The 13,698-nt window shown below is 43.5% G+C and overlaps 1 protein-coding gene and 1 non-coding gene across 2 annotated transcripts; both read right to left on the minus strand.

Annotated features, from left to right (window-relative positions):
- Nucleotides 1-2,969: 2,969 nt before the first annotated feature.
- Nucleotides 2,970-5,144, minus strand: LOC107625081 (large ribosomal subunit protein uL14x/uL14z/uL14y). Its single transcript, XM_016327648.3, has 4 exons — nt 4,994-5,144; nt 4,609-4,893; nt 3,417-3,458; nt 2,970-3,239 (listed from the first exon to the last, which is right to left on the minus strand). Exons 1-4 carry the CDS (start codon nt 5,007-5,009, stop codon nt 3,157-3,159), a joined length of 426 nt encoding a protein of 141 aa, XP_016183134.1. The 5' UTR covers nt 5,010-5,144; the 3' UTR covers nt 2,970-3,156.
- Nucleotides 3,937-4,075, minus strand: LOC148573295 (small nucleolar RNA snoR137). Its single transcript, XR_015906513.1, has one exon. It is a non-coding gene; the product is annotated as a small nucleolar RNA snoR137 (small nucleolar RNA).
- Nucleotides 5,145-13,698: the final 8,554 nt, after the last annotated feature.

Below are 13,698 nucleotides of genomic sequence, written 5' to 3' on the forward strand. Positions count from 1 at the left end.
GTGGAAGAATGGCTGCCATTAGAGGTGCTTGATCCATTCATGGCTGCCATTCATGTTTGGTTCAATGGCAAAAAGAACTCGAAGCATTTGCGTTTTTCTGATTTTGATGAATTGGATTTTGAAACTGTTACGTGAAAGCATTTGTCCTGTCGCGGTTTATGTTTATTTGCCGCCTCTCTTTACCGCGGTTTTTGGCCAAATTTTGCTTTAATGTAAATTGCTGAAGGGGTAAAACGGTTTATGTATATTTAGAATCCGTGAAATTCCTCTCGCGGTTTACATAGTTTACTATAAAATTGTATTTTAGTATCTATTTTTTAAAAGTTGTATTTCGATAAATTTAAATCTCAATTATTTTATAGAAAAGTTTAGGGAGCCAGCAATTTTATTGAATTTTGTCCAGCATATAACCAGCAGAGAAAGGTGAGTCATTAGATGAAATCTCACACTAATCTCACACCATTAAATCATCATTGATGGCTAGTTGATGGCTACCAATAACAAAAATTGCTAATCCCCTAGCATCTCTTATTTTATTTTGATAAATTGTCCTAATTTAATTTAAAATTTATCTTTTTAATTAGTACTTTTTTTGCTTTTTTTTTTAATTAAAAGTTGGATTAATTACTCGCGATTGATCATTGTAAATCCATAAAAATCAGTTTTTTATTAACATATTAACAAAAATAATGCTTCAATCTACAAAATTAATGTTTAAAAAAAAGGAAAAAAAAAACACACAGCACTAGAAAAATATGTTAAACTAAAAAGAAGTTAGAAAATCGATTCATCTCCAATGCATGGCATCAGCATCTTGACTCTGCTGCTGGCTCTAATAATCATCATCTATCGGCGTTTAATTCTCCCCAACAGATTCACGATCGCTATCTTGATCATCAAGAATGTCTATGGTGACGTTAAGGTTCACACGAATCCGCCACACCGTATAGTTATCCCAGTCGAATTCGGAGTCGTCGACGATCCCCCTTGCGAACTGGCACATTTGAGGAAGTATTCGGTCTAATACCATTCTTGGTACGGCAGTTTTGGAAAAGGTTTCTAGCAACTTGGATTTGTCGCTGTGATCGAGATAACTATGCATCCATTTCAAAGGAACCAAGAAGGTCCTCATGACAGTAATTGGAGTGGACGAAGAAGAACAGAACTGATCAGGCAGATAGGCTTCGTATTCGGTGTTTTTGGTGGGTTTTAGAGATTGATGGGTACAGCAAAATGTGATGTGGAAGCTATCAATAAGTGTTTCCTCTGGTGTCGTTATAGGCGTTTTCGATGGCTCTTCATAGTGGATGAGTTCCATCCAATACCTGCAGTTCACAGGCGTCGAAGCAAGGCGCTTATTAACTAATGAACTCATCATTAGGTTACTTGGGTCTCAAGAAACTGCTTCTGATCTTTAATATTTTGTTTACTCTACGTCTCGGTCTTTGGCTATGACTATGATATATATATAGGCTACAACTGTGTATTCTCGTCCATATGATATATAAATTGGAGTTTCATTGATTTCTAAATAAAATCTTATGTTTGATATTTACGTTGTTATTAAAGATATGATTTCGTTTTAACGTTTTCATGAAAATTAGTTGTTTTGGCTTTGAAATTTTGTTTACTAAGTCAATTTTGATTATTTAAGCGTACTTTAATTTTAAAGATTCTAGGATTGATAGGACAAATCTTTTAAAAAATAAGATTAGATACAAAATATGTTTGAAAGTTACATAATTTTTATGCAAAGTGGTTGCATAATCTTTTTTTTTTCTTGATAATTTTTTTTGGTTAATTCTTTTTTGTTATTGAACATTTCCAATAAAAAGGTAAATTTAATAATTTCTTTAAAAAATAAAGATTAAATAATTTATTTAAAAGTATTTTATTAATAAATATTTCAAATTTTATCTCTTTTTAATCTCAAATAATAATAAATAAGAACATCTATCAATTTAAGTATTAAATTACAAAAAAAAAAAGAATATATAAGGCGAACCTAATAAAATTTAGATGATAAAAGATAAATGTAGAATTAATATTTTAACAAAAACAAAAACACAAGTTTCTTTACATCTTGAGTATGGGCTGAGTGGGCTTTGGATAGATTTAGATAGATATTTAACAAAAATAAAACTTTGTTTTACACAAAATATGTTTTAATTTAAATATGTATTTAGTATATTTTATCCACACAATTATCAACCATGACAACCAGTGTTTCTTCTTCTTCACCACATTTCTCAGTTTCTCACCTCCATCTCTTTCAAGTTCACGAACCTTAATTCTAGCCTTCTAAGCTTTCAATGTTATTATTATTATGTTGCTGACTTATTTTTTCTTTGCTCCTTTTTTTTTTCTTTTCATTAAACATGATTACGCCATTCATGATGATTGAAGACTGTAAATAAATCCATACAAATCAAACTTTTATTGATATATACCACAAAAATAATACAACACTGTAAAACCCAATGTTTGTAAAAGAAAAAAAAAACAATAAAACACTATGCAAAAAATTATGATGATATATAATCGAATCACAGCTGTTATGTATCATTAATACATGCAAAAAATTATTTAGCCTAAGAAATTAAACAAGAATTTACAATGATTTCAAGATATATATGAAATTGCAATAACATTCATACATTTCATTCTCTTCTATGCAAGTCGGTCGAAAAGTGGTGCTTCCAGTTTTCCAAGTAGCAAACAGGAGAGTAACGCATAAGAACTGTCGCTTGGAATTCTTATAGCATTAAACAACTACTAATGTGTGATAACTACGCTCGACAATAGGAAATTTCTGGTAGCAGTAAAATAAAACAGCTTTAGAAATATCATTTCCACCAAGTAACGGTCAGCAACAACAACAATAATTAGTAAACACCAATCCAAAAGAAATAAGATAAATCCCTCGACAGGATCCTTCAGAATATTGATATAGCCCAATGCACAGAAAGTTAAAGCTTTATAATAAAAAGATCAAAACTTTAAATTAAATCAATAAAATCTCATCTCTTCAACAAAGCCACTTGCTCAGAACTGATGCAAAGTAAAACTGATTTCCAGTGCAATCTCAAAGGATAAACAGAATCTGATACAAAATCCTAATAAGAAAAAACAAAATGACACGAGGAGGATTCCCACTCAAACAATTGCATTGGCTGCACTTGCAATCCTAGGCCACAAATCAGCACACTCCTTCCCAATTGGACCAGTGATAGCAGAACCTACATTCACAAGTGTTGCAACAAAATTAGAATGAATTTTAATGTTTGGATTTATTAAATTGTATGGTACTATACTATGATTTATTTGAATATTGAAGTACAATATTGGTAAATAAAACACCCTACTGATTAGATGCATGTTATTGTCATCTAATGTCTAAATTTGAGAAATGGTACCTTTCATTTCACCCTTAGGATTCACAATGACACCAGCATTATCTGCAGAAAACAACACCATAGTTAAAGAACTACTCACCAAACAATACTAAAAGTATATAAACTTATGTATTGGAGGTAATTATGAAAGAAAGCTTGCAAAAATTTCCAAACAAAAATCAGAGTTAATAATTGTGTAAAGACAATCGTAGAATGCAATGGAGGATCCTAGACAACAAATTAACTACAGAGTCCGCTAAGTCTAGTTTTTACAGTTTAGCCACACAAGTATAAAAAGAATCACTTATTTTGGGTTAATAAACCTAAAATATCAAATTATAAAATCATTTAGGATCTTGCAAATAAAAAGCTTCTTGGTTAAGCAAACATCCAAGCTCTCTATGGTTTACGCCAAGTGCTTAGTATTAATGTCATGAAAAATAGCAAAGCTCCCCTAACAGAATATTGTATCCCAAAGTACAACACTAAAATTTAGAATTACATCACTGTAAATGAATATGAATCAATCATAAGAAAATGGGAATTTACCAGCAGACAGGTAACACAATGCATATGTGAAGTATCATCATGCTGTTTAAAACTGGCATTTTAACAACTATATGCTTTATATGTGTGAATGACCAACTACAACATCAGCCACTCCGCAATACAGAAGCAACATTATGAAAGAATTCATACTAGAATTGCAAGCATAACTAAATTAAAAATTAAACTAAACAAACACAAAGGGAATTCTAAACAAAAATGACTAGATCACATTTCAAACCAACTAAAAGCAAATACTGATGATTCTCAAAGGTAACAAGTGTGAACTTGTTTTCTTTCTCACTTTTTAGAGGAATTTCAAATGTTTATAAACATTTTCAGCATTGCTAAATCTAAACCTCAATATTCATTCTAGATGCTGATTATTCTTTTCTTTCCGAACTACATTGAAAATTTAAAGTATCAAATAACTTCTATCATTAAACCTAGACGAACCTGCCAAGCAACAGTGGCAAAAATCCCTATTTTAACTATTAAAACATTTAACAAGGCAATCGACTCTAAAATTTCTATTAAATCAGACCACTTTACTATTCCAATTTCATATATTACGAGTTTTTAATTTATGCCGTAAAATCTCGATTTTCGATGCCGTTCTTAAAGAACACACATTTCTGCATAACAGATGAAGAATGCAACAAAATACCTTCGAAGTACATGTAGACACCATCCTTTCTGCGAAAGGGTTTACGCTGGCGAACAATGACAGCTGGCAACACCTTCTTCCTGAGATCAGGTTTTCCCTTCTTCACAGTCGCCATAACCATGTCACCGACGCACGCCGACGGCAACCTGTTCAGCCTTCCCTTGATTCCTTTCACTGATATTATGTAAAGGTTCTTGGCGCCGGTGTTGTCGGCGCAGTTCACCGTCGCCGCCACCGGAAGACCCAGCGACATGCGGAACTTGTTGCCGGCATTTCCTCCGCGACCTTACAACAACAAAACATAAACAAATCAACGACTATAATCAGAGATATGTAGCCTTTGTTATGTAGAACGTAGAAACCCTAAAACCCAGATTGTGCCTACCTCTCTTCGACGCCATCTTTGTGCCCGAGATCCACTCTTCTCAGTTCTCACTCTGTTTTGTTCGTCTTGCGGGTGCTTATATACTTGGGCAGAAAAAATTAGGGTTTTCTACACTTCGAGCAAAAGTGGGCCTGGGCTCAGATGGAAATATTAGTCTGATAAACCCATTACAAACTGCTTTTTTATTCTAGTCATTCTCAACTCTCTCTTACTGCCTTACGCATAATATCATTGATGCGTGTTTTTACTTTCTACTCTCTTGTTAATATTTACGTGAAGTATCATGTTTTAAGTTTTAACCACAAATTGTCTTCCAAAATATATTTACTTATTAAATATTATTGTTAAGTATATTTATTGAGTCTATTAGTTTAATCATATATCCAATAAAGTAATAAAACAAAGATAGTTAGTTAGTGTACAAGATGTCTCTGGTACGGGTTGAAGGGTGGATCGGGAACCTGCGGATCAACGCTGAAGCTGGGGCGCTTGACTGGAGCAATGGGGGGAGGTACCTGCAAAGACACTCCGACGCTCAAGTCAGAATGGATCTAAGAGGTATAAGGTGTGAGGAATGAATGAATACCTGGAGGGACCTGGGTCCAATATTTAGAGGTGATGGTGAATATCTTATCTTATCTTATCGTTTGAATTCGAAAATCGGTTCAGGAGTTCCAGAGGGCCGATTTTGGGCCTTCCGGGAGAGAGTGGCGGGTCGGACCCGAGGTGCCGGGTTCGGGCCCAACCTCGGGTCCGGGATCCGTGGGCTGGATCCGTAACAGTTGCCCCCGCAACGGGAGAGCGAGCAAAGGTCGGTCTGGCGCTGGGAGGTGTGGTGTTGACCGCGGGCTAGGTCTTTTTTCTCGGGCGTTCGTTTGGTTCTTTGGAGGGAGATCGGTGTCTCGGCCTCGGCTTGCTTTGGAGGCTTTGTCTGACCGTTTTGGTTTGACGTGACTCTTCCGAGTCCACTGCGTCCGTTGCGTTCTTCGAGACGTGCTTTATTAGCTTCTTTTTTCGAGGGGGGCATTAAATGTGATGGGGCATTTTCCTCTTTTGCCCCTACGAGCCTAACCTTGCTTAGGGTTAATTGTGTCTTTTTGCCCCCTTCTTTTGTAACCGTTTTGGCCTTTTACTTGAGTACCTTCGTTCATTTTTCCTTTTCGTTCTTTCTTCTGAAAAAATCTCCTTCCCTCTCTTTGATACTGTTCTCTTTCGCTTGCTGTCCCTGTTTCTTCAAGCTTTCCAGGATCATCTTCTGCATTTCCAGGTTGGTATGCTTCGCTTTTCTTCTTTTTGTTTTGTGGTACGCCTGTCGTTCTGTATTTGCCATGCATTGCTTTGTCATTTCTTTGTTGCATTGTGTTTCGGGCGGTGGTATTTGAGTTTTGACGGGGCTGAGTGTGGTTGTGTTTGGTTAGAAGTGGCGGTGCACCACCGTGTTGGACTGGTAGTAGTGGTAGGTTTCTGTCCTTGCTTCTGCGTAGGGTTAGTAGGCTGATGGTGGTGCTCCTCCCTGTTTTAGGTATGTATCGGCGGAGAAATGAGGGTGTTGGTGCTCCAATAGCCCCCTCCAGGGGCGTCCCCACTCGCTACACTTGGGTGACTAGCGACGTGTGGGGCGTTCTGTCACGGATGACGGAGGCCGATCTTCAACGCCTCCGTGATCAGGGGGCGATTTGTGGTGGCGGCGATATGGAGCGGCAGTACGAGCTTGCCCTTCCAGATGCCGATGAGCGCGTTTGCTATTTAAACCTTCATTCGCCCACTGTTCCGGATTGGATGTGGGTTTACGAGTCGATGTTCACCCGGCTCGGCGTGCGGTTTCCTTTCTCGCCGTTTGTTCAGGATTTGCTGAGTCGGTGTTCCGTGGCGCCGTCTCAGCTTCATCCGAACAGTTGGGCTGCCGTGCGGTCTTTCGAGTTGGTGTGCCGGTATCTCGATCTTCCGGCTTCTGTTCCTGTTTTCCTTTTTCTTTTCCTATGCACTCTCCCGACTAAGGAAGGGAAGCATAAGAAAGGATATATGTCATTTCGTGCTCAGCCTCATCGTCGAATTTTTGGGTTGTTTGAGGATTCCTTTCATGGTTTCAAAAAGGAGTATTTTAAGGTGCGCCCCGTCCAGGGGCATCATCCGTTTTGGCTGTCGCCGGAGGGCGTACGCCGGTTTCCGACATACTGGAATTTCCGTGCTGGCCCGTCAGTTCTGACTAAGTTCACCTATGACGGTTTATCTCAGGAGGATAAGGACGTTGCCAACGTTTTGTGGCATTTGTTTGGTGAGCGTCCGTTGAATCATCGAGATGTCATGGGGGAACCCGAGGCTTGTCGGGCGTATATCGGTGTGTGCCTTGTCCCTTTCTCGACTTTTTATGTTTTGTTTTTCCGACTTTGTAACTTCATTTTTCTTTGGTTTCTTTCAGTTGAGATGGCTGGTGGGCTGACTTCTCTGGCCAGGTTGAAGGCAGCGATGGGTCGGGAGGAGGGGTCTTCGTCTCCTTCTACCCCTGTCTCCAATCCTGCCGTGGATTCTCAGCCGGTTTCTCAGGAGGTGATTTCTTCGGGTGCGCGGGCCGACGCTCAATTTTCTCCTGGTCCTGCGAACTCGCCTGAAGTCGTCGTGGTGACGGCTGCTGAGGCTTCTCGGAAGAGAAAAAGGCCTGAGGATCCGAGCAGTGAGACTTTCGAGGAAGAGGGTTTGGTGCCTAGTGTGATGGACCGTCGTTTTGATGCCCCGAGGATTATCGATCAACACTTGATGCCTGGTACGGAGCCGTTTTTTTATGGCTACGATGTTTCGTTCCAGGCCAAGTCGGTGTATCGTGCCCTCCTTTGGTCTGCCGTTGTTGTTCGGAAGGCTGAGCCCGTGATGGCTCAAGTTGGTTTGTTGGATAAGAAACTCCGTCATTCTCAGGCTGAGATGGTTAAGCTGAAGGAGAAGGCAGTGAAGTCTTCTGAGGAAGCCGGGGCAGAAATTCTCCGGCTTTCCGAGGTCGAGACTTCACTTCTTTCCCAACTGGGTGAGGTGCGGCAAAAGGCTTCTAATGCCGGTTCCCAGGCTGTCGTGCTTCTTGGTGAGTTGGAGGCTTTGAAGGCCGAGGTTGCTGCCTTGAAGAGGGAGAAAACGGAGTTGCTGGCTGATGCTAAGGATGCGATTGCTGCCACTGAGGAGACAATGAAGGCACAGGCCCTAGTGTTGGCTCCGAGTGTGGATGTGTCCGTGATGGGAGCTTTCAAGACCGTTCGTGATGGCCAGATAGTCGACGTCGAGTAGCTTTATCTCTTGTAATTTTGCTTTTTACTTTTAGACTTGGTTTGTTTTTTGGATATTTTGGTTTGGCCGTGGGTCGTGTAACCGTGACTTCGTAATTTCGGGTTTCGTTTAACAACTTTTTCGGCCGTTCGGGCCTCTTTTGTATATTCCGTTTAAAGCTATTTTCGGCCGTTCGGGCCTTTCCGTTTTAAGGTAACTTCGGCCGTTCGGGCCTTTCCGTTTTAAGGTAATTTCGGCCGTTCGGGCCTTTCCGTTTTAAGCTATTCCGTGTTTTATTTGTTCCCTCGGACCGTCGTTTGGTCGGATTTTTCTTGGATATTCGTGTGTTGGGCCTGGGGGGTGATCAGTCCCCCAGTCGTGGCCGTGTCTTTGTTCCGTATTTGGGGCACTTAGAAAGATAGAAATAGCTTTTAATGGAATTTTTATTAATGGTTGGGCCTCGTTAAAACCCTTCGTTTTTTGGGGGGAAAGAGTACCCGGGATTGATACTTAAACGAAAGTTTTTAAGATTCGTAAAAAATGGGAACATAAGTGGAGAAAAGACGATAACCAAAAAAGGAAAGGGGGTGACCTAGCGAGGTCGGTCTAAGTGTAGTATCGTCATAAGTTGGCGGCATTCTATGTCCTCGGGACTTCATTGCCGTTAAGTCGTTCGAGTTTGTATGCTCCCTTTCCGATTGCAGCCTTGATTCTGTATGGTCCTTCCCAGTTGGGGGTGAGTTTTCCCTCTCTTGGGGTCGGGAGACCGATGTCGTTTCGTCGTAGGACGAGGTCGTCAGTTGCGAATTCTCGCCGGATGACTCTGTGGTTGTATCTTAGGCTGATTCTCTGTTTCAGGGCTAGCTCCCTGAGATGGGCTATGCTTCTTACTTCGTCAATGAGGTCTCGTTCTGCTCCCTCATCGTTACCTCCGACTGTTTTTCTGGGGCTTGGGTCTCCGATCTCTACCGGGATGACCGCCTCCACACTGTATGTTAACCAAAAAGGTGTTTCTCCCGTGGTCGTTTGAGGTGTGGTTCGATATGACCATAGGACCGATCCGAGTTCGTCGGCCCATAGTCCTTTGGCTTCGTCGAGTCACTTTTTGAGTCCTTTGACGATTATCTTGTTCGCGGATTCCACCTGTCCGTTTGTTTGGAGGGTATTCTACTGAGCTGAAACGGTGAGATACACGTAGCCCTTCTAAAAATTCTCTGAACTTTTTGTCAGCGAATTGGGTTCCGTTGTCCGAGATAATGATCTTTGGGATCCCGAATCGGGTGATGATCTGTCGCCAGAGGACTTTTCGGCATTGGGTTGCCGTTATGGAGGCCAGGGGTTCGGCTTCGATCCATTTGGTGTAATAGTCTATGGCGACGATGAGGTACCTGAGTTGACCGGGTGCCGTAGGGAAGGGTCCGACGAGGTCGATCCTCCAGGTGCCGAATGGCCGTTCTGCCGATATGATGCTGAGCTGGTGAGGAGCGGCTTGGTGGATATTGGCGTGCCTTTGGCATTTGTCGCAGCTTTTAACTATTTGTATGGAATCCCGGATAACCGTGGGCCAGAAGTAGCCTGCCCTGATGACTTTTTGGGCTAATGTTTTACCTCCGACGTGGTGGCCGCAGCAACCTTCGTGGATTTCGCGGAGTATGTACTCCGTGTTCTCAGGTTCGACGCATTTGAGCAGGGGTTGCGAGAATCCACGTTTGTATAGCTGTCCTGCGACAACGGTATAGTTGGCAGCTGCCCTTTTTATTCGTTTTCCTTCTTTGGGGTTCGGCGGCAGTGTTCCGTCGAGGAGGTACTGTAGGATAGGGTGGGTCCAAGATCCCTGGTTCGAGAATGTCAGATGAGCGTTGGTTGTCGTTGACACGGAGGGTGACTTAACGACTTCCTGGATTAGTGATTTGTTACCGTGTCCAGGTTTGGTACTAGCTAGTTTGGAAAGTAGGTCTGCCCTGGAGTTTTATTCCCTAGGAACGTGCTGTATGGTAACGTGCTCGAATCCTTCTCTTAGTTTGTTTACCTTGGCGAGGTATTGTTGGAGTAAGGGATCTCGTGTCTGGTAGTCTCCGTTAATTTGGGAGCTGACTACCTGGGAATCGGTATTTACCTCTAGGACCTTTGCTCCGACTTCCCGGGCTAGGGCTAGGCCTGCCAAGAGGGCCTCGTATTCTGCCTGGTTGTTTGAGACCGAGAATTCGTATCGTACTGACTGTTCGATCACAACTCCGTTATGGCTTTCGAGAATGACTCCGGCGCCTCCGGAAGTGATGTTCGAGGAGCCGTCAACGTGTAGCTTCCATGATTCAGGGATGGAGTCTCCCGGTGTCATTTCGGCGATAAAATCGGCCATGACTTGTGCTTTGATCGCGTATCGGGGTTCGAACTTGATATCGAACTGGGATAGTTCGATGGACCATGCTAGCATTCTGCCCGTTAGGTCGGGTTTTTGTAGTACCTGCTTGACCGCTTGGTCGGTTTGGACCGTCACGGAATGAGCCTGGAAGTATTGTCGTAGGCGCCGGGAGGCTGTAAGGAGTGCAAAAGCTAGTTTTTCTAAGCGTGAGTAGCGAGCTTCCGCATCTTGTAAGACTCTGCTTATGAAGTATACGGGTTTTTGTTCTTTTTTTCTCGTTTTCACGAATGAGCGCTGCTGCGAGTGCCTCCTCCGTTATGGAGAGGTACAGGTAGAGTATTTCCCCTGTCTGGGGTTTGGTGAGGATTGGTAGTTCTGCTAAGACTCTCTTGAAATGTTGGAATGCTTCTTCGCATTCCGTCTCCCACTTGAAAGGGGCCCCTTTTTTCATTAGTTTGAAGAAAGGGATCGCCTTTTGAGCTGATGCCTCGAGAAATCGTGATAACGCCGTCAATCGGCCGGTGAGCTTTTGGATGTCTTTAAGGTTTTTTGGGCTCGTCATTTCGAGGATGGCACGACATTTCTCTGGGTTTGCTTCAACTCCGTGTTGCGTGATCATAAAGCCGAGGAACTTCCCTGCCTCCATCCCGAAGGCACATTTTGCCGGGTTGAGTCGCATTTGGTGCTTTCGTAGGGTGTTCATTATGACCTTGAGGTCGTTGGTGAGTTGCTCGCCGGATTCGGTCTTGACGAGCATGTCGTCTATGTAGACTTCTAGTTTGCTTCCGGATAGGTTTTGAAATATCTTGTTGACAAGTCTTTGATAGGTGGCTCCCGCGTTTTTCAGGCCGAAGGGCATCACTGTGTAGCAGTATATCCCGTCTGGGGTGATGAACGCTGTTTTTTCTTCGTCTGGTCGGTGCATCGGGATCTGGTTGTAGCCGGAGTATGCGTCCATGAAGCTGAGGTATCGGTGGCCGGATGCGGCATCTACTAATTCGTCGATGTTTGGTAAGGGAAAGGCGTCCTTCGGGCAGGCTTTTGTTGAGGTCTGTGTAGTCGACGCACATTCGCCATTTCCCGTTAGATTTTTTCACTAGTACGACGTTGGCTAGCCATGTCGTGTAGGGGAGTTCTCTGATGAAGTTGGCTTCGAGTAGGGCTTTAACTTGCTTTTTGACCTCAGCGGCTCGGTCTGATGACATTTTTCGTCTCCTTTGTGCCACTGGTTTGGCTTTGGGGTCTACGGCTAGCCGATGGGACATAAGGTCGGGGTTTATTCCCGGCATGTCGGCTGGTGTAAATGCGAACAAGTCTCTGTTTTGCTTCAGGAGTTGGGAGAGTTCTTCTTTAAGATCGTATGGGAGGTTCCTATTAATGAAGGTGTATTCCTCCTTGGTTGGCCCTATTTGTAGCTTTTCCATGTCTCCTTCTAGTTCTGGCCTGGGTTGGTCGTCTTGGCGGGCATCCAGGTCAGCTAGGAATATCCCGGCCGCATCTCGGGATTTCTTCCTTAGAGCTAGGCTGGTGTTGTCGCATTCGGCTGCGACCTCTCGGTCCCCGTGGATGGTACCGACGGAGCCGTCCTCGGTTCTAAACTTCATGAGGAGGTATTTGGTAAAGATGACTGCGGAGAAGTCGTTGATTGTTTTTCTTCCGAGAATCACGTTATAGGCTGTGGAGTCTTTTAGGACTACAAATTCGGATAGGACTGTCTTCTTTTGGCTGCTTGTTCCTATGGTGATGGGAAGGGTGATTGAGCCGTCTGGTTTGAGAAAGTTGTCTCCGAGTCCCGTGACGCCGTTGCGGTGTGTTTGGAGGTTGTCGTTGTGGAGCCCGAGCTTGTCGAAGGCTCCTCGGAAGAGGATGTTCAAGTCTGCCCCGGTGTCCACCAGTATCCTTCGTACTAGTTCTGTTCCGATTCTGGCCGAGATGACAAAGGGGGCATCTTCGGCCGAGGTGCCGTGCTGGCAATCCTCTGGTAGGAAGGTTATCGTGTTGTCGGCTGCAGTGGTTGGAGTCTGGTTTCTGACCGCCATTACTTTGAGATCTTTTTTCATTGTTAGTTTCGACTTGCTCGATATGTCCTTGCCCGTGATGACGTTTACTATGATGGTCGGGTCGTCTTCTGGGCTTTCCCTGGGGGGTTGCTTCTGGGTTCTCGGGTTACGCCCGTCTTTTTCCGGCGACCTGTCTCTTTCCGCACATCTTGGTTCTCTGATGATTTTGGCAAATTCTGGGAGTTTGCTGTCTCATATGGCTTGTTCGAGGGCATCTTTAAGGTCGAAACAATCTTGTGTTCTGTGACCATAACCTCAATAGTAGTCGCAGTAGAGGGTTTTGTTGCCTCCCGTCCTTTCTTTGAGTTGTCGGGCTTTCGGAATGATGCCTCGATCTGCTATTTTGTGGTATATTTCGGTAATTGGTGCTGTCAGGGGCGTGTAATTAGAGAATTTGCCAATTCTTGGTGGTCAGTTAGTATTTGTCAGTCTGGGGTGGTCTCTTTGATTCTCTCTGGGTGATGGATTTTGGCAAGGAGCCGAGTTGCCGTGTTGGGTGTTCCCGTGCTGCCGTTTGTTGGCGGCGACGACTTGGCTGACTTCTTCGTCATTGATGTAATCTTTGGTGACATTCTGGATCTCGTGCATGGTCCATACTGGTTTAGTGGTGAGGTGTTTGCGAAAATCTTCGTTCATGAGTCCGTTGGTTAAGCAAAGGCTCGCGACGGAATCCATGAGCCCGTCGACCGTTAGGCATTCATCGTTGAAGCGGTCGAGGTATTTCCTTGTGGATTCTTCTTGTTTTTGTGTGACCCCTAGCAAGCTGATGGGGTGCTTGGCTTTGGTGATTCTAGTTGTGAACTGGGCCATGAACTTTCGTGTTATGTCGTGGAAACTGGCTATGGATCCGTTTGGGAGGGCGTTGAACCATTTGATCGCCGGCCCTGCAAGGGTTACCGGGAAGGCTCTGCATCGGACCGCGTCGGCCGCTCCTTCTAAGTTCATCCTGGCCTCGAAGGCCGTTAGATGTTCCTGGGGATCCTTGGTCCCATCGTACTTCATGTCGGTAGGTTTGTCGAAACCTTTGGGGAGTT

This window comes from Arachis ipaensis, chromosome B2, assembly GCF_059453495.1.
Source record: "Arachis ipaensis isolate K30076 ecotype BB chromosome B2, ASM5945349v1, whole genome shotgun sequence".
NCBI classification, from domain to species: domain Eukaryota; kingdom Viridiplantae; phylum Streptophyta; class Magnoliopsida; order Fabales; family Fabaceae; genus Arachis; species Arachis ipaensis.